General features: G+C 44.9%; 1 protein-coding gene across 4 annotated transcripts in view; it reads right to left on the reverse strand.

Moving 5' to 3' along the window:
• Nin (ninein) overlaps window positions 1-21,484 on the reverse strand; it is a 115,796-nt gene extending 94,312 nt beyond the window's left edge. Inside the window, exons 1-3 of one of the 4 annotated variants that reach the window (XM_042677843.1) lie at window positions 21,386-21,484; window positions 20,944-20,997; window positions 11,509-11,712 (exon numbers count right to left, since the gene is read on the reverse strand). In XM_042677843.1, coding sequence (XP_042533777.1) covers window positions 11,509-11,691 — 183 coding nt within the window. In that variant the 5' untranslated portion in view covers window positions 11,692-11,712; window positions 20,944-20,997; window positions 21,386-21,484. Of the gene's footprint in view, window positions 1-11,508; window positions 11,713-20,943; window positions 21,150-21,385 lie in introns of those variants that run through there. The other 3 variants (XM_042677844.1, XM_042677846.1, XM_042677845.1) reach the window with 3 other exon arrangements.
• Between the last annotated feature and the right edge of the window lie 6,379 nt (window positions 21,485-27,863).

The raw sequence follows: 27,863 nt of genomic DNA on the forward strand, positions 1-27,863 counted from the left end.
TGGCACATGCTTGTCATGCTAGCAACACGAGGAAACATAAACAGAAGGATCATAGTCCAGGCCGGTCCAGGCAGAAATCAAGACCTTATCTCCAAAATAACTAACACAAAAAGAGCTGGTAAATTGGCTCAAGTGGTAGAGTACCTGTCTGGCACTGAGTTTAATCCCAGTACTGCTAAAAATCAAACAAATAAAAAAAAAATCCACCAATTTTTTTAGGCTTAATTTAAAAAATGTCTTAAAAAGTTGACATCTACATATTTAAAATCTAACAGAACCTATGCAACTGTAACCCTTCTGTACATCACCATTATAACAACAATAAAAAATAAAAAAACTAACAGACTGGGGTCGTACGCTGCTAAGCAAATCCTGAGGGATCCCTCTGTTACAGAAGAAAAGCTCATAGACCAAGATTTTAAGTGATCAAAGACAATCTAATTATGTTTAATATATTCTTTAGTAGTATACAAATTATAAATGTGTTTGTGAATCCCCAGTAGATATCTTCTCTTAGTCTGTCTGCCATAACCAGAGATAACAGATGCAGTTCTTATCTAGGTGAATGGGGGTAGTCCTGAGGTTCATCCTCTCTTAGATTTTTCTGTCATCTGCATCTTACCACATCCACATGAGACAGTCAAAGCAGAGATACTAAAGTTAATTGAGGAGCTAGTAGCCCAGAGAAGGTGTGTGTCTTGTTCAAGGCCACATGGCCATGGACATGATAGGGTTACTGAGAGAACAGAGTCTCGGTGGGGCTCTTCTAGCCACTGTGCCTGATCAAAGCACTCTTCACCCTCAATTTGATCTGTCAGGGAAACCCCCTGCTCTGCAGTGCAGCCCTGGACTCCATCTCCAGTCCCAGATACATAGCACACACTGAGTGGAAGGCACTGGATAGGTGGACATGTGAACAAGAAGACATACAACCTCTGCTCTGAGGACTTTATCAGCCACACTCTAGATTCTAGAAAGTAGGAGTGGACTGTGGAGGAAGAAAATAAAAACTGTATTAGTTAACTACAACACAGAATCTGCTAAGCACCTTAAAAGAGAGAAAAGAAGCTGGCAGGGGCCTCTGATAAATCAGCAGGTCCTACCTGGCCAGTGGGCAGGGTGAGAAATAGGGACCACTTTGGGGCAATGACTTCTCTAAGGTATTCACAAGCAGAGTTTAAACTTCTATAGTAAATCAGCCTCAATTTGGCAAGGCTGGGGGGAGGGGGGTGGTAATGTGGTATCTACATGGTGATTAACTCAGGCTTTCTTCATAATCTGTTAATATCTATCTAGTTGAAGGTCTCTTTCCTCAAGACAACAACAACAACAAAAAGACCTTTAGTCCAGACACCATTCAGCAGCTGATCAAAACAACTGGAACAGCTGGAAGTCTGTATTAATCTCTGTTTCCTTCTTACAAGGATATGGAGACTCTGGGCTCTGGGATTTAAACAGTAGTAAAAGCTACATCTCTGATTCAAGGAGCTAGCTCTGGCTGAGGCAGGTGACTGCTATTTTCCATCAGTGCTTATGAATACTGATGTGGTAGAAAAGTCCCTAGGGCTCAACTCAGAAGCAAAACCCTGGTAAATACCCCCTATTGTGAAGAATCATGAAGAAGAAGAGAGCGAGCTGACTATGTTCAGCAACTAAAAATTTTTAGTGCTATTCTTCTTCTCCAAGGGAGCTTGAGTATTATGTTAAAAAAAAACTTAGACATCTCCATAAATACACAAAGCAATTAAATCTCACCAGAAATCAAGCTCTGGGTTGTGCATACTCTGGTTGGTACCCCCTCATTTGAATAATAATTGCTGCCATTCATTTTATAGAATCCTTATATCTTGTATGCCTCAAAGGGCAATTGGATGCAGTTGGAAAATTACATGACTAAAACACACATTACATTTACATGAAATTAACAGGAAAACTAGTCAAGTCTGATATTTTTTGTCCTGTGGCACTACTCCTTAATAGAATTTACCTTTTCCCTTTTCCCCTCCACATTTCATATGAATGCTTTTATAGAAACACATTTGCCTCCCTGGAAAAAAGTGAGAGAGAGAGTGTGTGTTTAGGCATTACTTTAAAATGCCATTTCTACATAGGAAGTAGAATGAAGAACCTAATGTTGTACAAAATCACCTCATGTAATCATGGAGATCAAAAGTGTAGAGTTTCTACATGCACAGGCATTAAGTACTTAGAACAGACCCAAGGTGAGAGAATTTCAGCCAGTGCTTAAGGAGGTAAAGAGGTGAGCTTCTTTTTTGGGGGGGGGGGGTCCGGTCATGGAGCCTGAATTCTGGTCCTGGGCGCTGTCCCTCAGCTCTTCAGCTCAAGGCTAGCACTCTACCACTTGAGCCACAGCGCCACTTCCGGCTTTTTTTCTTTTTGCTTATATGGTGCTGAGGAATCGAACCCAGGGCCTCATGCATGCAAGGCAAGCACTCTACCACTGAGCCACCTTCCCAGCCCAGAGGTGAGCTTCTTAAGCAACACAACTGCCATTAACATTAGTGGGATGGCATCTATTAATGCAAAAGGAAATCATTAAGAGTCTTTATGACATTAAGTGCTGGATGAAACGACTCAGCAAAGGCCAATAGACAAGCTGGGTGCCAACAGCTTATGTCTAGCTACTGAGGAGGCTGAGATCTGAGGATCTGAGCTGTGGCTCAAGGGGAAGAGCATCAGCCTTGAGTAAAAAACAACTATGGGACAGTGCTCAGGTCCTGAGTTCAAGCAAACAGTACAACACACACACACACACACACACACACACAAATATGGTCAAGCATTATGCACAAGCAGGGATGACATCATCCAATAAAGAAATCTAGTTTCATAATGAAAGACCCAGTTATGAAAATGTTTCATTCTAAATAAAGCATTTGGGTTATTGTAGCTTGGGACTCATACTGTTGACAGCATAGAGGCCAAGAGCATTTTAAAAGGTGGATCATTCAAACCTATAGCAACTATATGAAGATATACTTCAAGACTCATCCACAGGTCTTGCCTAAGGATGGAAATGGATGCAAAACCCCACCACACAAAAGACTTCTAGCAAATCTATTCTCTCCTCTAACATACTGAATCCATACTGATGTCACTGCTTCTCAAAGACCCATTCTGGGCACCCAGTGAGACATGAAGAGTTAATGTATCCAAGGCTGTTATGACAGGCCTTTGGTGTGTACAATCTTATCAATCCTCATCACGATGTTGTAAAGGAGATGTCATATTTTGTTCAGATGAAGAAACTGAAGTTCAGAGTGTTTAAGATGGCATACCCACAGGACTGAAGAATGGCTAGAGTACTTCAACCCAGGTCTGACTTCAAAGATTGCACCCTAACAGTCTACTGTCTCTCTGTGTGTTCTTGCTCCTGGAGAGGGAGGAGGTAGTGGTATTTGGAGAGAGATGGAGAATGAGATTTATTTTTGTATACTTGGAGTCTGAAGAAAGTATGAACACATGCATTCAATGCAGGAACTGGGAACTCCATTACCGCAGTCTGGCACAGCCTCAAATGAGTCGTCTGACCTTGAACAAGCCTTTGCAGGTGCTACGAGTCATTTCATATAGATGATCTCTGATGACTCATATCTGTGATAGACACCAAAGAACACTAAGTTCCCTCTGTGCAGATAAAAAGCTGCTCACAAAAGGATCAGTAGAATATTGCCACAATCCAATGAGCATTCCTGACAAAGAAATTTTAGCAAAGGAGATGGGCATTTCTGAAATAAAGCAGGCAGAAGAGAAAATGGCCATACAGCCCCTCTCTATACAACCTCTACCCACTGTATAGAGAATAGAAGTAAGAATTGGAGGTCTTTTCTAGCTGAGTACTGGTGGCTCATGCCTATAGTCCTAAACTACTCAGGGGGTGAAGTCTGAAGATTGAAGTTTGAAGCCAGCCTGGACAGAAGGGTCCGTGAGACTCATTATCTCCAATTAACCACCCCCAAAAAAGCAAGAAGTGGAGCTATGGTTCAAATTATAGAACAGCAACCTTGAGTGAGAAAGCTAAGGGACAGTTCTCAGGCTTGAGTTCAAGTCCTAGGAGTGATACAAAGAAAAAAAAAGATATTTTCTATAAATGCAGAACCAGACTTTTAGAGAATAATAACTTACCCAAACTCACAAGACCAAGAAAAGAATTTTTTAAAAAAAACCAACAATCCTCACCATTATAGATTATCTGTGCTAGTTAAACAGGGAGCTAAAGCAAATGGCCAGATGTTTTAGAGGATGCCAGTCCCTGCAGTAGGTCAGAAAGGCTTCCATCAATGATTGCCGATCCCGTGGTAGCTATAAATAGGCAGTATTTAATGATCAAGTACAATTGTACACACAGAGCACAAGTTCAAACAGTCACTGCAAAAAAAATTCTCTATTTCTGGTTTACTCTTCAAATGAGTAAATATGGATAAGGGAAAAGAACCCTGAAAGAACTTAATGAATTGAAAACAAAAAGGCAAATCCACCATTTGAAGTCAATCATGACATTTATAAAAAAAAAAAAAAAAAACTCCAAGTACTTTGAAAGGCAGAAAGCTGAGCCAAATTACATATCTGTACAACTATCAAAATTCCATGCCAGAATATCTGGAGTGTCTTGAATGTCCCATGTCCAATACCTAGGGGACTGTGGAGGCCAATCATACGTCTGATGCCATGTGACTCATCCCCTTGGTAAAGAGTACCAAGAACATGAGGTATCTTGGTCTCCAAATTCATACTGAAGAACACAGGAATGAAACCCTCACAATATCAGGGAATATCTTGTCTCAAAAGTGACATATGACATAAGGAAAGCTGAACAGAGTGGGCATGGTGGCTCTGTAATCTAGGTACTCAGGTTGTAGAGTTCAGGAGTACTGTGGTTCAAGGCCAGTCATGGGAAAAAACAAAACAAACAAGACCCCATCTCAAGAAATAAACAACGATGGGCTGGGAAGGTGGCTCAGTGGTAGAGCGCTTGCCTTGCATGCATGAGGCCCTGGGTTCGATTCCTCAGCACCACATAAGCAAAAAGAAAAAAGCCGGAAGTGGCACTGTGGCTCAAGTGGTAGAATGCTAGCCTTCAGCTGAAGAGCTGAGGGACAGCGCCCAGGCCCAGAGTTCAGGCCCCACGACCGGACCAAAAAAAAGAAAAAAAAGAAATAAACAATGAGCATGGTGGGGCACAACATCCCACCCCAGTTCTGTGGGAACTATAAAACAGGAAGACTTGCAATTCAGGCCAGTGAAGGAGGTGTATAGAAAGACCTGATTCAAAAACAAACAAACAAAACCTACATGCCAGGCACTGGTGGCTCACACCTGCAATCCTAGCTACTCAGGAAGCTGAGATCTGAGGATCGCAGTTCAAAGCCAGGCTAGGTGGGAAAGTCTGTGAGACCCTAATCTCTAATTAAACACCTGAAAACTGGAAGTGGAGCTATGGCTCAAAGTAGTAGCTCTAACCTTGAGCAAAAAAGCTCAGGAACAGAGCCCTAGTCCTGAGTTCAATCCCTACTACAGATAAAAACAAACAAAAACAAAAACAAAAAACCATAACTACAGCTAAAAGGGCTACGGACATGGCTCAGATATTACGAGCACCTGCTAGCAAGCACAAGCTCCTGAGTTGTACAAAACCAAGGTAATGATCGTATGTCCTAATTTCTAACAAAAAAAAAAGAGAAGGAGCTTGTGAAAACACTTCATTTAAAAGGCACAAGAAGCCAAGCATCAGTGGCTCACACCTACAATCCTAGCTTCTCAGGAGGCTGAGATCTAGCCTGGGAAGGAAAGTCTATTGAGACTCTTATTTTCAATTAACCAGCAAAAACAAAACAAACAAAAAAACAGAAAGTAGACAGGTGCTGGCGGCTCATGCCTACAATCCTAGCTACTCCAGAGGCTGAGATCTTAGGATCACAATTTGAAGCCAGCTGGACGTGAAAGTCCCCATGAAAGTCTTATCTCCAATTAACTACTCAAAAACCATTAGTGGAGTTGTGGCTCAAAGTGGTAGAGTGCTAGCCTTGAGCTAAAGAGCTCAGGGACAGCACCCAGGCCCTGAGTTCTAGCCCCACAACCAAACAAAAAAAAAAAAAAAAAAAAAAAGCAGAAAGTAGAAATGTAGTTCAAGTGGCACTGACACCCTGAGCAAAAAAGCCAAGTGAGAGCCGGTGTTCAGCCCCAATACAAGCTTTAAAAAAGAAACAAACAGATGAATATATTCAGATGCCATGCTACTTTTTCTTCTTTGTTATTACATGAAAATGTTAACCCTCCCAAGTTTATCTGTAAATACCTTCTAAAGAAAAGAAAGATGACTGGCAATAATATAAAGAAAACAACTTACAGAATAATCATAATTGACAACAATTAACCAAGAATTTCAAAATACCTAACAGAGGATTTTTGAATGCTCCCAACACAAGCAAATCTGAGGTGACCGATGCACCAGTTGCACTGTCCTGATCAGGACACATTGTACTGAAATGTACAATTACTATGTGTCATTTTTTAATTAATTTTTTCAAAGAACACAATCTTATAATTTATGAACTCTACTCAATATCCATGAAGGTGATAGCATTGAGATTGTGCCAGAGAATTCTAAGGAATTTTTTCTTTATAATTTACAATTATAAACCATATAGAGTATCTTAGCAGCATATGGCCAAGTTTCAGTGATCATCTGAGGAATAATTCAGTTCCATAAAAAATGCAAATTGAACAGTATTGCATTAATTCATGCCAATACTGCTCTCAGGACCACCACCAGAGACTTCCCATGGGAAATCAATATGCATACATCTATTTAACTTTTATCACTGGCTCACTAAGTAAATATCATACTATAGAACACGTAGGTATTCATTATTCAGGCAAATAGCAAATGGTAAAAGGCAAGCTGGTGGTATTGAGTCATTAACAAATCAATCGATAAGTGTTCCCTGGTTTTCAGTTTACCAAATGAGGGCAAAGATATGTCACAGCAGCAGAAGAAATGGTGAACATAATGACAAGTAGAAGATGCACATGTACCCTGACTCTAAACAAAGCTCTTGAAGAAACTGCCAGAAAGGGGCATTATGTCTTCTCAGGCTTTCAGAAACACCAAAACAGGAAACACAGCCAGGAGCTGGTGGCCCATATTAGTAACTGTAGCTACTTAAGAGGCTGAGAGATCTGAGAATTGTGATTCAAAACCAGCCCAGCCAGGAAAATCTGTGAAACTCTTTTTTTTTTTTTTTGTTTTGGGTCCGGTCGTGGGGCCTGAACTCTGGGCCTGGGCACTGTCCCTCAGCTCTTCAGCTCAAGGCTAGTACCCTACCACTTGAGCCACAGCGCCACTTCTGGCTTTTTTCTTTTTGCTTATGTGGTGCTGAGGAATCGAACCCAGGGCCTTGAGCATGCAAGGCAAGCGCTCTACCACTGAGCCACCTTCCCAGCCCCCTGTGAAACTCTTATATCCAGAAAATCAGCAAGAAGCTGGAAGCTGAGTAATAGAGCACCAGCCTTAAGTGAAAAAGTTAAAGGACAGCACCCAGGTCCTGAGTTCAAACCTCAGTACCAGCACAAAACAAAACAAAACAGATCAAATGCAGTCATTATATTCAATGTACATTGTATAAAAATTGAACTCCATAACTTGAGAGCAGAGATGAGATGGGGAAAGATGGGGGCGAATGATGGAAGGCGGGACATCAATCAAGATGCACTGTATTCATAACCTCACTTATGGAACTGTAACTTGCTTGCTCAACTGCTTATTTAAAAAAAAAAAAAAAAAGTAAGCCAGGCCCAAAGAAACATAGGTCCCATGGTTTCCCTTATTTGCAATAACTAGTATATGTCTGAGATAAGAAGAAATGGTTAGATAAGTTGATGTTAAGCGAAATGAACCCCAAGATAAGGATTCAAATGCTTTTTCTTTCTGGCTATTGTTTCTTTTTTTTTTGGGGGGGGGGTCCGGTCGTGGGGCCTGAACTCTGGGCCTGGGCACTGTCCCTCAGCTCTTCAGCTCAAGGCTAGCGCTCTACCACTTGAGCCACAGCGCCACTTCCGGCTTTTTTCTTTTTGCTTATGTGGTGCTGAGGAATCGAACCCTGGGCCTCTGGCACGCAAGGCAAGCGCTTTACCACTGAGCCGACTTCCCAGCCAGACTGGCTATTGTTTCTAAGATATTTATAAGATATTTCTTTGTTGCTTTGCATGTCCCTCCCCCACAGTATAACCCCTGCTTTCACTGTATTTGATGTCGCTATAATTTGTGGAGGAGAAGGGAAAAAACAAATTGTTTAAATGGGGATACAGGTGGACGCATTGCAACAATGAAATGTACAAGATGTTATGTCGAAAACAAACTTTACAACTTTGTTGGCACCAGGGGTGGCAGTGGGGGGGGGGAAGGGGGCGTAAGGGTGAGTGGTAAGGGGAAACAAAGGAGGAGGCAACCATGCTTGATAAGAAATGCACTCATTACCTTGCCCATGTAATTGTAACCCCTCTCTATGGTATTTTCAATTAAAAAAAAAAAACAAAAAAAAACAGGCACCAGTGGCTCACACCTTTTACCCTGGCTACTCAGGAGGCTGAGATCTGAGGATCATGGTTTGAAGCCAACCTGGCAGAAAAGTCCCCATAAGATTCTTAGCTCCAATTAACCACTCAAAAACTGGAAGTGGCGCTGTGGCACTGTGGCTCAAGTGGTAGAGTACTAGCTTTGAGCACAAAGAGGCTCAGGGACAGTGCCTAGGCCCTGAGTTCAAACCTCACAACCAACAAAAAATAAATAAAAAACAAAAATAAAAACAAAACCATCTGTCCTAATTCCTTACATACCAAAAGACCTGAAACCCTCAGGGACCCACTGTTAGCCACTCTTTTGTTCTCTACTGTGTCCAGAACTGGGACAATACTCAAAAACATTCAAGTGTACCATGTAATGGCTCTGTCTTCCAAGCACCCATTTTTACTACTTTCCAAGCAAGATTTATAGCATTTTCTATATATTCATAAGCAGATACCACACACATCACACACACACACACACACACACACACACACACACACACACACACACACACACACAACATTGGCCAAGAATAGCCTCCATTTTTGCAAAGAATTCCCATTTCCTTTTCTTTCACTATGAACTTGTTTGACACCACAGTCATGGTGCCAAGCTTCAAGAACATCACCACATTTTGAATATTAGCCCCAGGGAACACTACCACCTCTCAGATCAGACAGCCAAGACCTGGAACTGTATCTGAAGTCATTTACCCATCTTCTCAGTTATCAGCAGTGAAAATGAAACAAAGAAAAGGAAGTTCAGTAACTAGAATAAAGTGAAGCTTCGTGACTGTATCCTCAATTCACACCACATGGTACAAACCACTGTCTACAAAGTGTCAGCAATTATAACAGCCCAGCTCAGAAAGTACTGCCCATTGTATCCTCCTACTAACCAACACCAAAAGACTCTGCACAAAGCCATAGAAATGATGCCATTAGTAAAAATTAGGAGAACTAAAGGCAATCTCAGGCTGTGACAAGATCAAATGTCCTTCCCACTATCAGCAAGGAAAAAAAAACCCTTCTTACTTCTGTCTTATGTCAGTGACTCTATCCATGGGACAACATGACTATTTGTTGTCAAATGAGAGACATTAGTGGGTACAACACATCCCAGCTGGAAGCATCCCTGCTGGGTTTTATATGAACCTGTGCTGTATTTACTTACTCTCCTGCCTTACTTCCTGGGTAGAGAGTTAATTAATACTTCACCCACAAACAATCCACACAAGAAATAGCTCATTTAAGATTAAAGGATCAAGCCAGGTGCCAGTGGCTCACGCTTGTAATCCTAGCCACACAGAAGGCTGAGATCTGAGGAACATGATTCGAAGCCAGCTTGAGCAGGAAAGTCTGTGAGACTCTTATCACTAATTAATCACTGAAAAAGCCAGAAGTGGTGCTGTGGCTCAACTGGGAGAGTGCTAACCTTGAGCAAAAGGATATCAGGGACAGTGCACAGGCCCAGAGTTCAAGGCCCATGACTAAAAAACAAATAAATAAAAGATCAAGCCAAGCACTGATGGTTCATACATGTAATCCTAGCTACTCAAAAGGCTGAGATTTGAGGATCGCAGTTTGCAGCCAGCCTGGGCAGAAAGGTCCCCAAACTTTTATCTGGAGACTCTTTTAATTAGAGACTCTTATCTCCGATTAACTATTGAAAAACCGGAAGGAGAGCTGTGCTTTGAAGTGGTAGAGCACTAGCCTTGAGCAAAAGAGTTCAGGGACAGGGCCCAGGCTCTGAGTTCAAGCCCTACAACCGAGCAAAACAAAAGAACCACTAGTGGTTCACACCTGTAATCCTAGCAATTTAGGAGGCTGAGATCTGAATAGGAAACTGTGAGACCCTTTTCTCCAATCAACCACCAGAAAACCAAAAGTGAAGCTGTGGATCGGAATGGAAGAGAGCTAGCCTTGAGCAAAAGAGCTCAGAGACAGCACCCAAGCCCTTAGTTCAAGCCCCAAACTAACAAAAACAAACAAACAAAAAGAATAAAGGGTCAAAGCAAATCTCCTCTTCCTTTGAAGAATAGGTTTCTTTTTTTTCTTCTATTCCCTACTGTGTCCAGAATTGGGCCAAGCTCTCTCTCTCTCTCTCTCTCTCTCTCTCTCTCTCTCTCTCTCTCTCTCTCTCTCTCTCTCTCTCTCTCTTCTCTCTCTCTCTCTCTCTCTCTCTCTCTCTCTCTCTCTCTCTCTCTCTCTCACTCTCCCCCCTTCCCCTCCCTCCCCGTCCCCACCTCATCTCTCTTCTTTGTCTGTCTGTGTATGTGTGTGTGTGTGTCTTTGTATATGTGTTGATATAGAGACTTTAACTAGGGGTCTCACTCTTACTTAGCTTTTTCTGCTCAAGGGTGGTTCAAGGGTAGTGCTCTACCACTTGAGCCATACTTCTACTTCCAGCACTTTGCTGGTTAACTAGAAATAAGAGACTCATGGATTTGTCTGCCTGCTTTGGCTTTGAACTTCAATTCTCAGATCTCAGCACCTGTGTAGCTAAGATTATGTGTGAGCTATCAGTACCTGGAAAAGGCAGGGTTTTTGTTCTTTTTTTTTTTTTTTTTTAACTGCCTCTCATTTCTTTTGCATGGAAATTTCTCCACTCCTTTCTGTCTCAATGATGCGTGCGGATCCAGAGTATGACCCACACAGAACAAGAAAATAGGTGATGAGCATTCTTTTTGCCTTCTTTACTTAATAATACTCAGTGTACCACTCCATTGCAGAGTACAAACTACAGTATGTCCTTGTTGCCTGGGCAAAAAGCAAGAGTTATGCCACACTCATTACATGCTTTTTACCAAGTTAACGGCCAAGCTGCTAGAAACAAGTTACAACATGCAGCTTGCGCCATCCCCAGCACCCCAACAGAAACCACACCTTGCTTCCCACAGGAAGGTCCGCCCCAGACCTTACCCTGCCCAAGAGGTTGTCCTGCAGCAGTGTCTGATGCAGCACCGGGGCTACCTCCTCCAAGCTCAGCATGTGGCACAGATCGGTGAGCTCCTCCTGTCCCAGGGACCCAGTTCCCGTTGTGTCAAAACTGTCAAACAGCTCCTTGAGTCGGGCCTCATGTTGGTCCTGCTCCACCTCATCCATCCCATAGCCCACAGCGCTCACCTGTGCAGGACAGAGACAAGGACAGGTTGGAAGGGTCATTATTAGGCACATTCACCTCCCCCAAGCCCTACCCACTGCAGGGCTTTGTCTATATGCATAATACTCTGTTTCTGGCACACTCAACAGCAGAAGCTCCATCTCCCCAAGATTCAACTCTGGTCAGTGGAGTTCACACATGCACCCACACCAGGAACACATCCACAGGCTTGCATCCCCAGGCGTGAACTTTACCAGAAGGAAGCCATCAGACAGCCAAAGAGACAACTTCTCTCCTTCCTGATCCTCTGGTGATAGCCAGTCAAACTCAAGCCCAAGCCCAAGAGCTGCTCTCTTTTTCTCAGCACATCTGACCTGGACTTAAAGGTCCCTGTTGACAGTCAGTGGATCCAATCAGCTGTTAGCTCCAACCAGCACTAACCTCCAGGCAAGCAGGAAAGCAGGAGATAACCTGCCCAGATGCTACAACCTGGCTGTGTTGATTAGTCCCACTTTGTTTGCCCTAGATGCTTCCCAGAATAGCTAGAGCAGAGGGCTGCAGCAAGAGGTCTGGGCTGAGCATGCCCACTACAAAAACCACCTCCTGTTTACATGAGACCAGATGCCTTTTACATGAGACCTTCAAAAAACAACTCAATTAGTTTCCACGGTACAATTGCCTGCACTGTACAGGAAAAGTAGTCCCTGGAGCTCACTCTCATCCCAGGGAGCTTTAGATAAGGCTTCGTTGCCTAGACAAGAGGAAAACACAATCCAGCCTTTTCCACAGAAAGGCTTGAAGGAGCACGGCGTGGTTTAGGCAGATCACACAGCATCTCAAGGAACCTCAGCAACTCAAGCACCTCCTAGCTCATCTGTCCTCCATCTCCCTGATGCCTCAAATCTAACTCCAGGCTTTCCATTTGTGTCATATGCCAAAGATCAGTAAAACTCTGCAGACATAAGGACCTCTGAGTCATCTTTGGCTAAAAATATACCTTATATAATTCCAGGTACTTCCCACTTTAAGATGTTTTTCTCCTTGCACACTGACTGATTTTTTAATGGGCTGGCTCTTTTGATGCAAGCCCCAAACCTGTACCATGATGCAATAAACACAATATATATCTATATACCCTTGGGAGGGTGACCTCAGTCAGCCATTGGCAACAGGGCCCTCAGCCAACCCCCTGACTTAAAAAAAAGAAAGAAAGAAAGAAAGAAAAAACAACAGCAACAAAAACAGCACCATTAGCTAGGGGCTGGAAGAGTAGCTCAGTGGTACAGCATGGGCTTAGGCTCTGTGTTTAATCCCCAACATCACCAGAGAAACAACCAAAGTGGCACCTTTAAACCCTAGATCAAAAAACTCTAAATAGGTGATCTTCCAAAGAGCTGATCATTACAACACAGGGAACATGGAAGTAAGATGTCAAACATGGCCAGAATTGAAGATAAAAGAGCTGTAAGTGACAAATTGGTGCTACCCTAGGCTGTGTTTGCTTTCTCTTCATAGACAACTGTTCAAAACATGACAAGACAAAACAGAGCCACAACCTTAGCAAAACTAGGTGGATTCAGAAGATGACTGAAGAGCACTGCCAGGCAGTTCAGCCTGGGGAAAGCTACTCATTAAAGCAACACAGCAGAGTGTGGGTCCAGGCTTCTAGACTCAACAGGTCTCTTCCATTAGCAGGCTTTCCCTACCAACTAAGGTGCTGATGGCTCTGGCTACTTTCCCAGGGTTGGTCTGTTGGGTTAACGAATCAGTATGCAAATGTTTTCAAAATAAGTTAAGAGTGCTATATAAATATCAAAGCATCACTAAAGAAACACCAAGGTGTTACACAAAGTCACAAGAGGTAGGAATTTAGACAGGGACAAAGCTTGCTTAATGAGCTTCACCTGGGTCTGCCAGTTAATTGTCAACAAAGATCTGAGAATCCCCAAGGTACACTGAGATTTTGGGTGTCACCATAGTTCTCAGGGTCACTCAAGTTTTACAGTCCCTTAGGCTGCAATCTGACCAACTCTGGAAAAGCCAGACCATTTTTTCTGTTTGACTTTTTTTTTTGTATAAGTTTAAAAACTCAAAAGTAAAGGCATGCTAACACGTCCCTTTTAAAAATTATTTTTAAGGGGTGGCATCGTGTTCATCTAAGACAATGAAAGAGAACAAAACAAAACAAAAATCAATATGGAGAAGTCCTGATTTTAGTCACTCCTTTGAATTTGATAGGCTATCATGTCCCTTCCTTAGCTTTTGCAGCTTTCTTTTTATCTCTAGCCTTTCCAAGACACAAACTCTAGAATGCTCGTGTGAATGAAAGACGTAGGGACCCCCACTCCTGTGGACCACATGCAAAACTCTCACTGAAACACCCAGGAGACACTACCTAGAGTGACAAGTTATCAGTTCTCATCTGGCACAAAACGCATTTTTGCTGACTGATATAATTCTCCAAATGTTCTTTGGTAATTGCATGTGCAAGATTTTTTTTCTCCCCACTTGGCAGAAATTTCTTTTAAGGGCAAAGTCCACACCTTCTATTTCTTTTTTGTTGTTGTTTTTGTTGGTCCTGGGGCTTGAACTCAGGGCCTGGGCACTGTCCCTGAGCTTCTTTTGCTCAAGGATATCATTTTACCCTTGAGCCACAGCACCACTTCCAGCTTTTTCTGTTAATGTGGTACTGAGGAATCAAACCCAGGACAGGGCCTTACTGTCTGGGTGTTCTGTGGGAGGAAACTTACCTTGAATTGGAAATACAGAAATGAGCACAGAAATATTTTGAAATATCCATACCCACATACCTATCACCACTTCCCACTTCCCTTCACAAGGGCATTTTCAGTTTTCAACATAACCAACCAGAAGTAAAGAGCCAAGAGCAACTACCAAACAGAACTAGAGAAGACACTGCAAATTGGACCTGCATTTTTCTGTTGTAGAATAAGCTTTGGAGAAGAATCTGTACTAAAACACTGCCTCAAGTCCTTCATTTACATAACTAGAATAACAACACTCAAATGTAAGGATAGTTGTAAAGGTTAAATATTGCAAGCAAAAGAGAGAGGCTAATTAATCTAAGAGGAATTGAAAAATAAACAAGAAAACACCTGAAGCCTACAAAGGAGGCAGAAGCTTAGAATAAATTCAACTGGGGGTGTGGCTCTAGTAGTAGAGCACCTTATAAGGCCCTAAGTTCAAACCACAGAAAAAAGGAAGGAAGGAAGGAAGGAAGGAGGGAAGGAGGGAGGGAGGGAGGGAGGGAGGGAGGCAGGCAGGCGGGAGAAGAGTGAGGTGCTGGTAGCTTCTGCTTACAATCATAGCTACTCAGGAGACTGAGATCTGAGGATCACAGTCAAAGCCAGCCCAGGCAAAAAAGCCCATGAAATTCTTACCTCCAATTAACTAACAAAATACTAGAAGTCGAGGTGTGGCTCAAATGCTAGAGCCCCAGCCTTGACCAAAAAAAAAAAAAAAATTAAGCAAAAACGTGAGGCTCTGAGTTCAAGCCCCAGTACAGGGTCAAGTGCCACACACACACACACACACACACACACACACACACACACACACACACACACACACACACACACACACACACACACACACACACACGAAGAAATAAAAGGGAAGGAAAAAAGAGATCAGCTAGAGCTACCTTAGAAGAAGCAAAGATCATCACAGAACAGGCCATAAGAGTGGACAATAGCTGTATTAGGTACAAAAGCATGGTTGTATTATTATATAGCAATGGCAGCAGACAACACTCACAAATTATTGATAAATTTAATGTCAAACAGAAGCAGAGAGGCTGAAATTTAGTTGGAAACTCAGATGAATGTATCCTTATTCATTTCTGAACATTCACTACAAGTCTAGCCTATGCTCACTTAATTCTCCCAGATCTTGTGAGTCAATAGTACCTTATCCCTACTTGAGAAATTGGGGCTTAACAAAATTAGCAATTTATCCCATTAGCACTAATGCAGGAAGGGGTAAAGTTGAGACATGACTCAAGTCTGGCCCTATATTACACATCCCTCAATCCTCCCCATGCACATGGAGCACATAACGGGACCACTGAAATGCCACCAGTGCCCTGCTTGCCTTCACTGTTAGTCAGACAGCTAAACAGTATTGAAGAACAATAATCACTGCTGACACTCCTTGAAGTGCCGTATTTCTCCAAACTGGAATGGCAAGATGCCTATATCCCTTCTACCTCACTTCATCCATTTATCGAGTGATTATAGCCTACAAGTCTCTAGGGGTTCACAAATAGATTAAATGCTTTTTTTTTTTAACCTAAAGCAGCTTGGGGAATTATACATAGATGAAATAAGTATAAGTGTGTGTGTGTGTGTGTGTGTGTGTGTGTGTGTGTGTATGTGTGTGTGTGTGCTGGTACTGGGGCTTGAACTCAGGGCCTCAAACTCTCGACTTTTTCCACTCAAGGTTCAGGTTCTACTACTTGTGCCACATCTCCACTTGTGGATATCTGCTGGTTAATCAGAGAAATGGGTCTCTCAGATTTGTTTTGCCTAGTCTAATTTTAACTATGATCCTTAGATCTCAGTCTCCCTAAGTAGCTAGGATTATAGGCATGAGCTACCAGTGCCTGTCTGAAGAAATAAAATTTCATGTAAAATGATTGTGAGGAACTTTGTATCTATAGTAATATCACAGCTCAGGAATTGGTCATTATCCCTCAAATTCTTAAATCTATATAACCTACAAAATCTAATGTTTTCCAGAGTCAAAGCCTACATACCCATAGTGGCAAGAATCTTGCTCAGAGATTTTAAGAGTTGTATTTTGAGTGATAAATCATCCTTGAAATTGACAATGTGGCGTTTATGAACACTGCCATAAGCCTGTGTCTTTCTTCACCACAGGCCTTGTAGTCAAATGTCCAGAAGCCTGTAAGACTCCTTTGGAATAAAATGGCCTATGTGGGCATTAATTGGGAGGAATAGCAAGGGATAAATAAGAGTCAGATGCACAGAGCCATTAATCAAAACACTGACCACCCAATAGTCACCCATACTGGCAATTATTTGGAGCATTTTCCTTCATATAACTCCAAATGAGGCTGCCAAAATGCCTCTGATTCTGACAGGATGTCCATCACAGAGCTGTGTGGTGCCCACTTGGCAGCCCCAGCTTCTGAAATCACAGAGCCTTGCTGGAACTGCAAAACAGGTGAAGGTGTGGCTGGAGTAACGAAGTCACCAACAGAAGGCCAGTATGAAGGGGCTATACGAACTTATGAACTTTCCAACATCCTGCATACAGAAAGAAGTTTGTAAGAATAGTACCCCAGCCAAGGCAGGTGTCTGTTCAGGGTGGGAGGGAGTGAAAGGGGACAAAGTCTGGCAAGTGAAAAGCAAATAATAAATACGCACAATGCCAGAGCCCCTAGCCCAGACCTTTTATTTCCCCTCCAGATGGTCTAGCAGCTGAGCAACTCTGCAGAATGTGTGGACATCCCTCTCCACTCAGCCTCTTTCCCTCTTCAGAGCATCATAATAGGTGCTTTTGGACCTGTATGCAGACAAAGCTGTTGGGGGTCCAGGCAGTAACCACCAAGTGCCTAATTTAGTTACACTGGGATTAAAGTGATACACACAAACTGCTTGTCATTTACCCCTTTAGCTGTCATTGGTTAGAAATCAGTGGCTAAAAATGTTTATGATCAAATTACAAGGTTTCTTTTTCTTCTCTGTTCTGCAAACATTTTCATCTGCTGAAGAAATCTCCACGCCTAGAATCTTGAAGTAATTTCAGTATAAAAGGCAACAGTGAAGAAAATAAATTCAAGTTTAGCAAGAAGCTCAACAGAAAAAGCAACTGTCCTGATTTGCATGTTTATCTTGAGCACTTCTGCCAAAAACCATTGCTGTTTCTCTGCAACAAACTGGTGCTGACTGGCAGCCTCCTCCCTGCTCAGAGAGCACCATTCTAGCTGGATACCCAAAGCAGCACAGATCACCAGGAATTCCACTGCAGTATAAAAATGTTAGATGAAAGCTTAAATGTCACTGCAGGGGATGGGGGGGGGGCAGGGAGGGGGCAGGAAAAAGGCATACTTCAATGAAATTGAATGAGACTAACAACCTTTGCTAACATACCATAAAATTTAATTGGATGACAAGTATCCTATTGGCATTTATTCTAAACATAAACAAGTGTTAGTGTTTTACTACCCTGAAGGTTGTTGCAAACGTAGGCTTTTTGCTAAACCTAACAACAGTGGATTATCCAATCCAGGGTAGAGGAGGGAACACACACACACACACACACACACACACACACACACACACACACACACACTCACAAACAAGCTTAGCACAATGTAGATCAAATAGCTTATAATCAACTACTAAGCAAAATTGTTGGAGCAGAAACAAGAGATGTGTCATTGTTACTTTCTTCTAAAAGAGAAAGCTTTATCATAACTTTTACTCCTTGAGTAATATTTACTGGAGTTGGTATAGGAAGACAGAAGCTAAGAAAGAGAACAGTTCCCTAGGGTATAAGTAAAAAGCTCCTGTTGCTGGGCGCTGGTGGTTCACACCTGTAATCCTAGCTACTCAGGAGGCTAAGATCAGAGGATCCCGGTTCAAAGCCAGCCCAGGCAGGAAAGTCCGTGAGACACTTATCTCCAATAAACCACCAGAAAACCTGAAGTGGCACTGTGGCTCAAGTGGTAGAGTGCTAGCCTTGAGCTGAAGAGCTGAGAAACAGTGCCCAGGCCCAGAGTTCAATCACCATGATGGACAGCCCTCCCCCCCCCAAAAAAAGCTCCTGTTGTCACAGTATTTCACCAACTTTTAGGGTGCTGATACTTTGTCAATTTTCCTATACAAAAGTTCTAATACCTGCCTAATTGTTTTTAGCAACCTCAATAAAGAAGTATACTTATTTCTAACAAACTTTCTTACTTTCATAATCCTATTATCGTTTTTTTTTCTTCTTTCTTTTCTTTTCTTTTTGGTGCTGGTCCTAGGGTTTGAACTCTGGACCTGGGCACTGCTCCTGAACTTCTTTGCTCAAGGCTAGTGCTCTACCACTTGAGCCACAACTCCACTTTCAACTTTTTTTTTGGTAATTTTATTAAAGATAAGAATCTCACAGACTTTACTGTCCAGGCTGGCTTTGAGCCTTGATCCACAGATCTCAACTTCCTGAGTATCTAGGATTACAGGTGTGAACCACAGACACCTGGCTAATCTTATATGATTTTTTAAACTCTGTTTTATTTGGAGATAGGATAAAAATATCTTTTTGCAAGGTTTAGTAAGCTTCACCACAAGGCCTAGTCCAATAGATGCAAGATCAATAGCCAGAATTCAAACTGCATTATTTATTGGCTTACAAATGAATTGGCATCCATAAAAATAAGCCTTTTGAAAAGGCTTGAGGCTATTTGAATCTCTCTAAAAGGCTCTGGCTAAACTTGCCAAGCCCTTATCAAAATGAAACTGATAAAATGTATTTTCATTATCAACATAAATTGGAAGCATTAAGACTGTTGAAATGTTGGTTTAGAACATCATTGTCAGTGACATTTAAAACAAATTGTGTGAACAACATTTGACTTGTGATAAGAATATTACCTATTAAGACTATTCAGAATTGACTGGAATCCTATTCTCACCGTGTGAGTTATTGTCTTTTTTATATGAAGGGTCATTGTCTACCTAAAATGAAAAAAAGAAGTAACAAGAAAATGCATGCCATTTTGTGCAAGTGCTTATTAAAATGATTGATCCCTGACATTTTAGATGTTGTAGGATGGCTTCCTCTCCATCACCCCCTTTAAAGCCTGTGTTGCTGATACATTTGCTTATATCTAACCTATTTGCTTTATCTTCACTGCAGTTCCCTCTAAAGACGAGCCAGGTGAAAATAAACAAATCTGCCATCCCCTTCCCCTTAATTCACATCACCTCCCCATTAACACTAGGCAGAGCTTTTTTAAAAGGCCACACAAACTCATTTTCCAGCCAGCCTATAACGTTCCTTTTACCCACAGCCTGGATATTGCACAGCTACTTTCAAACTATAGGTACAGCAAGATCTACCAAAGATTCCAAAGCAGCCACCATATTCCATAACAAATATGCTCAACACTAGACGAGAGAGAAGATAAAACTACTCTATAAGAACATATTTCCTGTTTGCAGACTGTCAAGCCTTGGGAAGCATGCAAACAGATCTAAATTTATGTTAGCGTATCTAAAGGAACCCAAGTGAGAAATCTTCCACGGTGGGTCTCAGGAGCCTCGCTTAGGTGCCAGGAGGCACTTCAGCAGGATTGCTATCCTAAAAAGCTTCTGTGTCCGTCATAAAAGGGTAATCTGCTGGGATTTGATAACTCAGGATTGAGTTGTATGGGAAATCTGTCTCAGTAATTCCTCAACACCAGGAAGCGATCTGTCCTAGTCCAGTGAGGAGAGCAAAAGATCAGTAATAACCAAGTTGTCTGGAAACATGATCTACAGAAGGACAACAGTCCAGCCCCCATTTTACTTGGCTTGTCAGGACCGAGCCCAGGAAAACTGCTCCTTACTGTCCGTCTGCCTGTCTCTATCATTTCCCAGAAAGAGTTTTAAGCAGACGGTTTCTCGATCCTCTTTGCCTGTCTGAGAGCTACAGATGCCCAGATCTGGAAGCTCGCCCTCGCCACAGGGACACCCTCCACGCTTCCCATTTCTCAGCTCTGCTGATCGGAACTTTCAGCGAGTGACCCAGTGCCCTTGAGTCTGCTTCCCCTTTCCTGGCGGGTAGTGACACCGGGGAAGTCTCGGGCGGCACAGATCCCACCCGCATCATCCCGTCTCCACTCGGAAGAAGTCCTAACAGCGGTGCGCTCCACCGATCGCCAGGGCTTCTCTCTGCTCCTCACTTCTAGGGCTGTCTGGGTGGCACATGCCAACAGAACCCTCACCCCTTCCGCTCCCCGTGGGACTCAATCAGGTCCGCTCGGATCACAGACAGCAGCAGCTTTCAGCTCTGCACTGGGGAACACCGGGCGGGCGGCGGTGCCCGAACCGCGCGGCGCCCTAAGACCGGCAGGCGGAGGTGTGGCCGGCGGGCGGGCGGGCGGGAGAAGCGTCCGGGTCCCAGGCGATCCTAAGATGCGCCTCTCACCCACCGGCATCTCGCCATCGCCAGGACCCTCGGTCACCCCGCGGGGTCCAGCGGACATTAACGCCCGCCGGGCCCCCGCCGCCCTCGCCTACCTTCTGTCCGCCTCTCCGGAGCGCCCGCACCGCCGGCCGCCCGCCTCCGCTGCCCTGCAGAGCCAAGGAGCGCGCTTTGTTAGGGCTGGGGACGCGGGACAATACTCCGCAGCCCGCGCCGCGGTTCCGAGCGGGCGTCCTTCAAAGGGACGCCGAGGGGGACCGGCGCGGGCGTCATTTCCATATGTGAGGGGGCCCAGCCCGTACAAAAGCGGCGCGCTCCGGGCTGCGGGCGGGCGGCCGCGCGCACCCTCCCGCCCCTCATCCCCTCCCCTCCGCCCGCCCCCGCCCCTCCTGCCGCCCCTCCCCGCCCCGCGCGTCCCGCGGGAGCCCCTCCGCCCCGCGCTCCCGCCGCCACCGCTTCCTTCCTTCCGAGCGGCCGGGACAGCGCCCCGCCCGACCCCCTCCCGCCCTGAACGGGGAGCCCAGTGGGTTTCAGTACCCGGTCAGTCCCCGGAGCTCAGGGCCTCGCGGACGGCGCGTGGGCAGCGCGAGGCCTCCGCGCACCACCACCACCACCCCAGGCCCGCGGGTCCGGGGTCTCCGGGCTCAGGCGCCCGGCGCCGCCGCGGGGAGCATGGCCGCGGGCGCACTCGGGGCTCGGCGGGGGGCGGCAGCGGTCCGGCCGCGCCCAGCGCGCTCAGCTCCCGGATCGATCGGCCGCCGCCACCCGGAGCTCGGGTCGCCCGGGGAGGAAGAGCTGGGCCCGCGCTGGGAGGAGGAGTCAGGGCGACGCCGGCCGGGGCGCGCGGCTCCTCCTCCGCGGCCCGCGCGGCTCCGGCAGCCGAGGGAGGAGCGGCAGGCGCCGCCCGATGGCTAGAGGATGTGACCCCCTGCCCTGGAGGCCCCGGATCCAGGATTTGAACTTGGAACGCTAGGGCTCTGCGTGGACACTGCAGGAGTTGGTGCGTTCGCCCCCTGCCCTCCACTCTTTTCATGCAAAAGCGCCTGCATGCACCAGGCACCCGGGACTCCCGGCAAACCTAAGTCTCCAGCCTGGGGCCTCTTGTGCCTGCAGGCAGCCTTGCATTTCCCATTCCCCGGTAGTGGTGGAGAGAAGGCTCCAGGACTGGAGTTTGAACCTCCCATCTCGTCCTCCCAGATTCCAGTCCCCAGGGCCGCTGTCAGAGAGTACTGCCATCCCCCCGCCCCCCCCAGCCCCCCCCCCCCCCGCACCTCTGCCATACAGGACAACTCCTGGGAGCTGGTAGTCCTCGGGCTGAGTGGTTACAGCCCTCCTCGCACCCCTCCTGCGCAGGCTACCTGGGTTTTCTCTTTCCAGCCTTACACTGGGGATCGCAATGCAGTCAAACTGGATCCCAAGTCCAGGCTAGAGGTGAAGGCCGCCGCCGCGGGCCCCAGGCAACATCCCTGCTTCCCTCTGAGCCGCCCTTGAGGCAGGGTCCGCCTCGTTTCCTCACCACTCACAGACTTGATTATTTCAGGGAAAAAAAGTAAGCCCCTCTTGCAACCGAAGACACGCAGGACCGGCAGGAAACTAGCATGAGTGAGGGCCCAGTGAGCTGGAAACGACAGAAATGTTCTAATCCTCACGCCAGCCGCCCTTAAGGAGGCAGACATGATAGCATTTTTGCAAATGAGGAAACTGGAGCTCCCAGAAGTCAGAATATACTCTGGCTCGCACTGCAAGTCCTTAGCAGAGCTGGATTCAAAAGCAGATCATACATGTGGGAAAAATAGCCCAGAATTAAACCTGCATACATACACACATACATACACAAGCATACATACACACACACACACAGGAGAGCATGTGAAACCGGTGGAATCTAAATAAAGCCCTTGGATTGTATTCATGACATTTTCCTGTCTGTGATACTGTATTACAGTTGCCCAAATTGTTACCAATGGGAAAAATTGGCTGAAACAGTTAGGAGATTTATTCTTTCTTACATCACGGATGCATCTCAGTTATCTCAAAAGTTAAAATCACATAGAAGCTGGACTCAGGTAGCTCATACCTGTACTAGTCTTGAGGGGACTAAGGGACTAAGGGACAGCACCCAGGCCCTGAGATCAAGCACTAGTACTGTTACATGAATGGGTGAGGAAAAGTAAGCAATAATTATATTCCATGTACATTATGTAAAAACTGAACTAAATAACTTGAGAGAAGGGATGGGGGGAAAGGGAGAAAATGATGGAAGGGGTGACATTGATCAAGATATATTGTACTCATAGTGTGGCTTATGAAATTGTGACACCTTTGTACAATTACTTAATAATAAAATAACATAGTGTGTCAGTTGCCTTAGTTTGGGGAAGTACTAGGATTTGAGATCAGGCCTTTACTTGCTAAAAACAGGCACTCTACCACTTGATCCAGTCCCCCAACCAAATGTTAGTTATTTTAAAACCCAAACTCCTGACACACCCATTCTTATTGTGTGCCTAGAGAATAAGAAAGAGCAAGTTGCTCATGCATCTTGCTTCTTTGAGTAAGCACACACTCATATACTGTAAGCATGGTTATTCAGTTATACAACACAACACACACACACTATTCATTAGTCCGGTACCAGAATACTTACATAGACGTCGTAAATGAAGGAATAAAGCTTATTGAATATTCAAAGAGCCAACAGTCTTCAAAAGCAATAGTGAAGAGGTGGCTTTGTGCTTTTGCCTAATCTCTGCCATGGCAGCTCAGTCCTGCTGGTTATCTCTCTAAGCACCCCTTTTTAACCTGCAAGAATCCTGGAGGATGAGATAGCCCATTCATGTAAAGCAGAGATTCTTGGGGCCTGGAGATACTAGAAGTAGCAGCTGCTCTCTGTGGAGAAAGATCAGAACTGCTGGGTGTTGTGCAATTAGAAAAACACACCAGGCAGGCTTTCTTGAGAGGAATGGATGGGGTGGAGCTAGTGCTGGGATGGGAGCTGGGATGCTCTGAGCCCAGCTACAGGGAAGGAAGAAGCACGGCCCCTGATGCTGCCAGGTGTGGGTTGGGGAAAGCAAGCCTCCCCAGACAGATCCTTAACACCATGTGCCTATGATGTTCAGTCCTGACTACAGTCACTGGAAAAAAGCAGGGCTTTCCGTTAGACCCCAGCATTTGAGCTTTTCTCTACTAAACACACACACACACAAACACACACACACACACACACACACACACACAGAGAAATGTCAGTCAAGCTTCAATTCTACATTACATGTAACATAAGGAAAAATAAGAAGCATAAAGTATGCCAGTAGCAAACCAAATTTTATTGTTCCTTTTAGCAATTTATCTGTTTCTGATCAAAGAGTCTTATTAAGGAAACCCTGGTTCTTACCCATATTTGCACATCCCATTTTTAAGAGGTTTTGTCTACACCTCCCAGTACTGCACTGGCTTTCTTGGATGATTAAAGCTTCTTTAAAGTTAACTGAAGAATAAGCCAGGAAAGCCAAGCATTTGGGAGATTGAAGCAGAAGGTTTATAAATGCATGACCAGACTGGATTAGAGTGACTTCTAGGCAGCCTGGACTAGGTCCGAGCCTGTCTCAAAAAAAAAAAATCAGAATTGGGACAATAAAAATGAATTGGAGATGGAAGGAGAAAAGGAGGGGAGGGAAGAGAGGAGATGAAATCTAAAAGTTATCATTTTTTCCTTTTTGTGCCAGTACAAGGTTTGAACTCAGAGCCTGACTAGTCTCTCTTAGCCTTTTCCCTGAAGGCTGACACCACTTGAGTCACAACTCTTCTTCCAGCCTTTTGGTGGTTAATTAGACATAAGGGTTTCACAAAGACGGGCACCAGTGGCTCACGCCTGTAATCCTAGCTACTCAGGAGGCTGAGATCGGAGGGATCACAGTTCAAAGCCAGCCCAGGCAGGAAAGTCCGTGAGACTCTTATCTCCAATAAAACCACCAGAAAACCAGAAGTGGTGCTGTGGCTCAAGTGGTAGAACACTAGCTTTGAGCTGAAGAGCTGAAGGACAGCGCCCAGGCCCAGAGTTCAAGCCCCATGACTGACCAAAAAAAAAATTTTTTTTTTTTTTAAAAAGAGAGTTTCACAGACTTTCCTTCCTGGGCTGACTTTGAACTGAGATCCTCAGATCTCGGTCTCTTGAGTAGGTAGAAATACAGACAGGAACCCTCAGTGCCTGGCTTCAGAGTTATCTTTTGTTTCTTTTTTTTTTTTTTTTTTTTTTTTTTTTTTTACCCTCCTCTCTATCTCCCTCCTACTTCCTATTTCTTTTGCTTTTTCTTTTTTTTGTCGGTCATGGGGCTTGAACTCTGGGCCTGGGCGCTGTCCTTCAGCTCTTCAGCTCAAGGCGAGCGCTCTAACACTTGAGCTACAGCGCCACTTCCTATCTTTTGTTTCTAATCAAGGAAAGGCTACAGCTCTAACCAAACTCAATCCACTCTCTCCTAAGTTTAGTTGGTTATGTTATTATTTACAGAATAGCCAGAAAGTTTTGTTTCTCTGGTTGGCAACTATCAGTGCTTTCTAAACTTCTTTTTTTTGGGGGGGGGGGGAGGTCCAGTCGTGGGCCTGAACTCTGGGCCTGGGCTCTGTCCCTCAACTCTTCAGCTCAAGCCTAACACTCTACCACTTGAGCCCCAGCACCACTTCTGGCTTTTTTCTTTTTGCTTATGTGGTGCTGAGGAATCGAACCCAGGGCCTCAGGCATGCAAGGCAAGTGATCTACCACTGAGCCACCTTCCCAGCCCGTTTCTAAACTTCTTTAATGAATGTCTTTTTGATTCCTCAGACCATTTAGATTCAGCTGAATAGTTGTGGGGTAAGTTGTTGAACTGTATCAGAGAAGGCTGACTGGGTAAAACAGATCATCAGTTTCATTCAGTTCAGGAGATATGTGAGAAAAAGCGATGCCATCCTCTCTCTAAGGCCCCAAGGAGGTTGGATGATGAAAAGAGAAGAGTATCCGGGCCCAGATATTCATGTTGAGGACTAAGAGATTTTGGTGACAAGGATTCAGGAAGGAAGAAAGAAAAAACATGAAGACAGGCACTGGTGGCTCACACCTGTAATCCTAGCTACTCAGATCTGAGGATCTCAGTTCGAAGCCAGCCCGGGCAAGAAAGTCTGTGAGACTCTTTTCTCCAATTAGCCACCAGAAAAAAAATGGAAGTGGTGCTGTGGGTCAAAGTGGTAGAGATAGCCTTGAGCAAAAAGCTCAGGGAGAGTTCCCAGGCCCTGATCAAATCCTATGACTGACAGGAAGAAAGAGAAAGAAAGAAAGAAAAAGAAAGAAAGAAAGGAAGGAAGGAAGGAAGAGGGGAGGAGGGAGGGGAGGGGAAAGAAGGAAAAGAGGGGAAGGAGGGGAGGGGAGGAAAGGGAAGGGAGGGAAGAGAAGGGAAGGGAAGGGAAGGGAAGGGAAGGGAAGGGAAGGGAAGGGAAGGGAAGGGAAGGGAAGGGAAGGGAAGGGAAGGGAAGGGAAGGGAAGATGACAAAAAGCCAACAGATTTACACTTTGTCCCTGGAAGAATCTCATTAGGATCCTCTTCGTTTTCCTCTGTGAGAAGTATGAAAGAAGACAATAGACTCATTAATTTATTAAGTTTTTGTGGGTCAAAGGGCTTGACCTCAGGGCCTAGGTACTGTCCTTGAACTTTTTGCTCAAGGCTAGTACCCTACCGCTTTGAGTCACAGTTCTCCTTCTGGGTTTTAGATAGTTCATTGGAGGTAGGAATCTCAGAGCCTTTCCTGCCCAGGATGGCTTTGAACTGCAACCCTCAGATCTCAGCCTCCTGAGGAACTAGGATTATAGGCATGAGCCTCCAACTCCTGGCATATTCATTGCATTTATGCAAAACCACTGAGCACCTACTTTGTGTCCAAAAGAAACATCAGTCTTGATTCTCATCCTTGAAAAATTTTTTTTTTGGGTCCAGTCATGGGGCCTAAATTCTGGGCCTGGGCGCTGTCCCTCAGCTCTTCAGCTCAAGGCTAGCACTCTACCACTTGAGCCACAGCGCCACTTCTGGCTTTTTTCTTTTTGCTTATGTGGAGCTTAGGAATCGAACCCAGAGCCTCAGGCATGCAAGGCAAGCACTCTACCACTGAGCCACCTTCCTAGCCCCTCATCCTTGAAAATGGATATGCATCATTTTCTCTTGGAGAAGCAAGCGAATCAGGGAATGATTGAAGTAGCACTGGATTTTAAAAAGGCCCTTCTGCTACATATGTCACTGCATGTACACAATGATGTCTTTCAAACTCACTAGATAGTCAGATTGATTGTTTCTTTTCACATCTGCTGCTAGGTGTCCTTGCAAATGTATGTGCCCTCCGTCTCCATAGTCATCCCCTCCTCCACACTGCTCATCTTCCCCACTGAAGCCTTCCTCTCTGGTTCTTACTGTTAGGTTTTTAAAAAGAGGTAGCCGAGTAAGAACAGCACCAGCACGCACGTGGTATTCAGGTAAGGGGTAGGTTTATTCAGTAGACCTGCTGGGACCAGGCAAGGTTGGCACTCCACGTGGTTTTGAAAGGCCTGGCAATGAGAGAGAGCTGGGAAAGAGAGGAAAGAGGTAGAAAAGAGCAGAGAGAGGGGTAAGAACAGTAGCACTCACGTGGTATTCAGGTATTCAGAAGACCTGCTGGGACCAGGCAAGGTTGGCACTCCACGTGGCTGGGAAAGAGAAAGGAAAGAGCTAGAGCAGAGAGAGCTAGAAAAGAAGAGCAAGAGCAAGAGCTAGAAACGAACAGAGAGAGAAAGAGAGAGTCTGAGCCTGGGCTAGGCCTTATGTAGGGTATGGGCGGGGAAAGGTGTGGCCACATCAAATTCAGATGTGACCTCAGCGGATGCAGATGTGACCTCTTCCAGGTGTCTCAGTTGCCTAGGTAACGCAGGTACTGGGTGGAGACTTTGCTGCGAGGAGGGTGGAGTCTGCTTGCCATCCAGGGGCGGACCTTACACTTACCATACAAATCATCAGTCAAT

The sequence above is a fragment of the Dipodomys spectabilis genome, unplaced genomic scaffold (assembly GCF_019054845.1).
Source record: "Dipodomys spectabilis isolate Male_0828 unplaced genomic scaffold, ASM1905484v1 ptg000042l, whole genome shotgun sequence".
Taxonomy (NCBI): Eukaryota; Metazoa; Chordata; class Mammalia; order Rodentia; family Heteromyidae; genus Dipodomys; species Dipodomys spectabilis.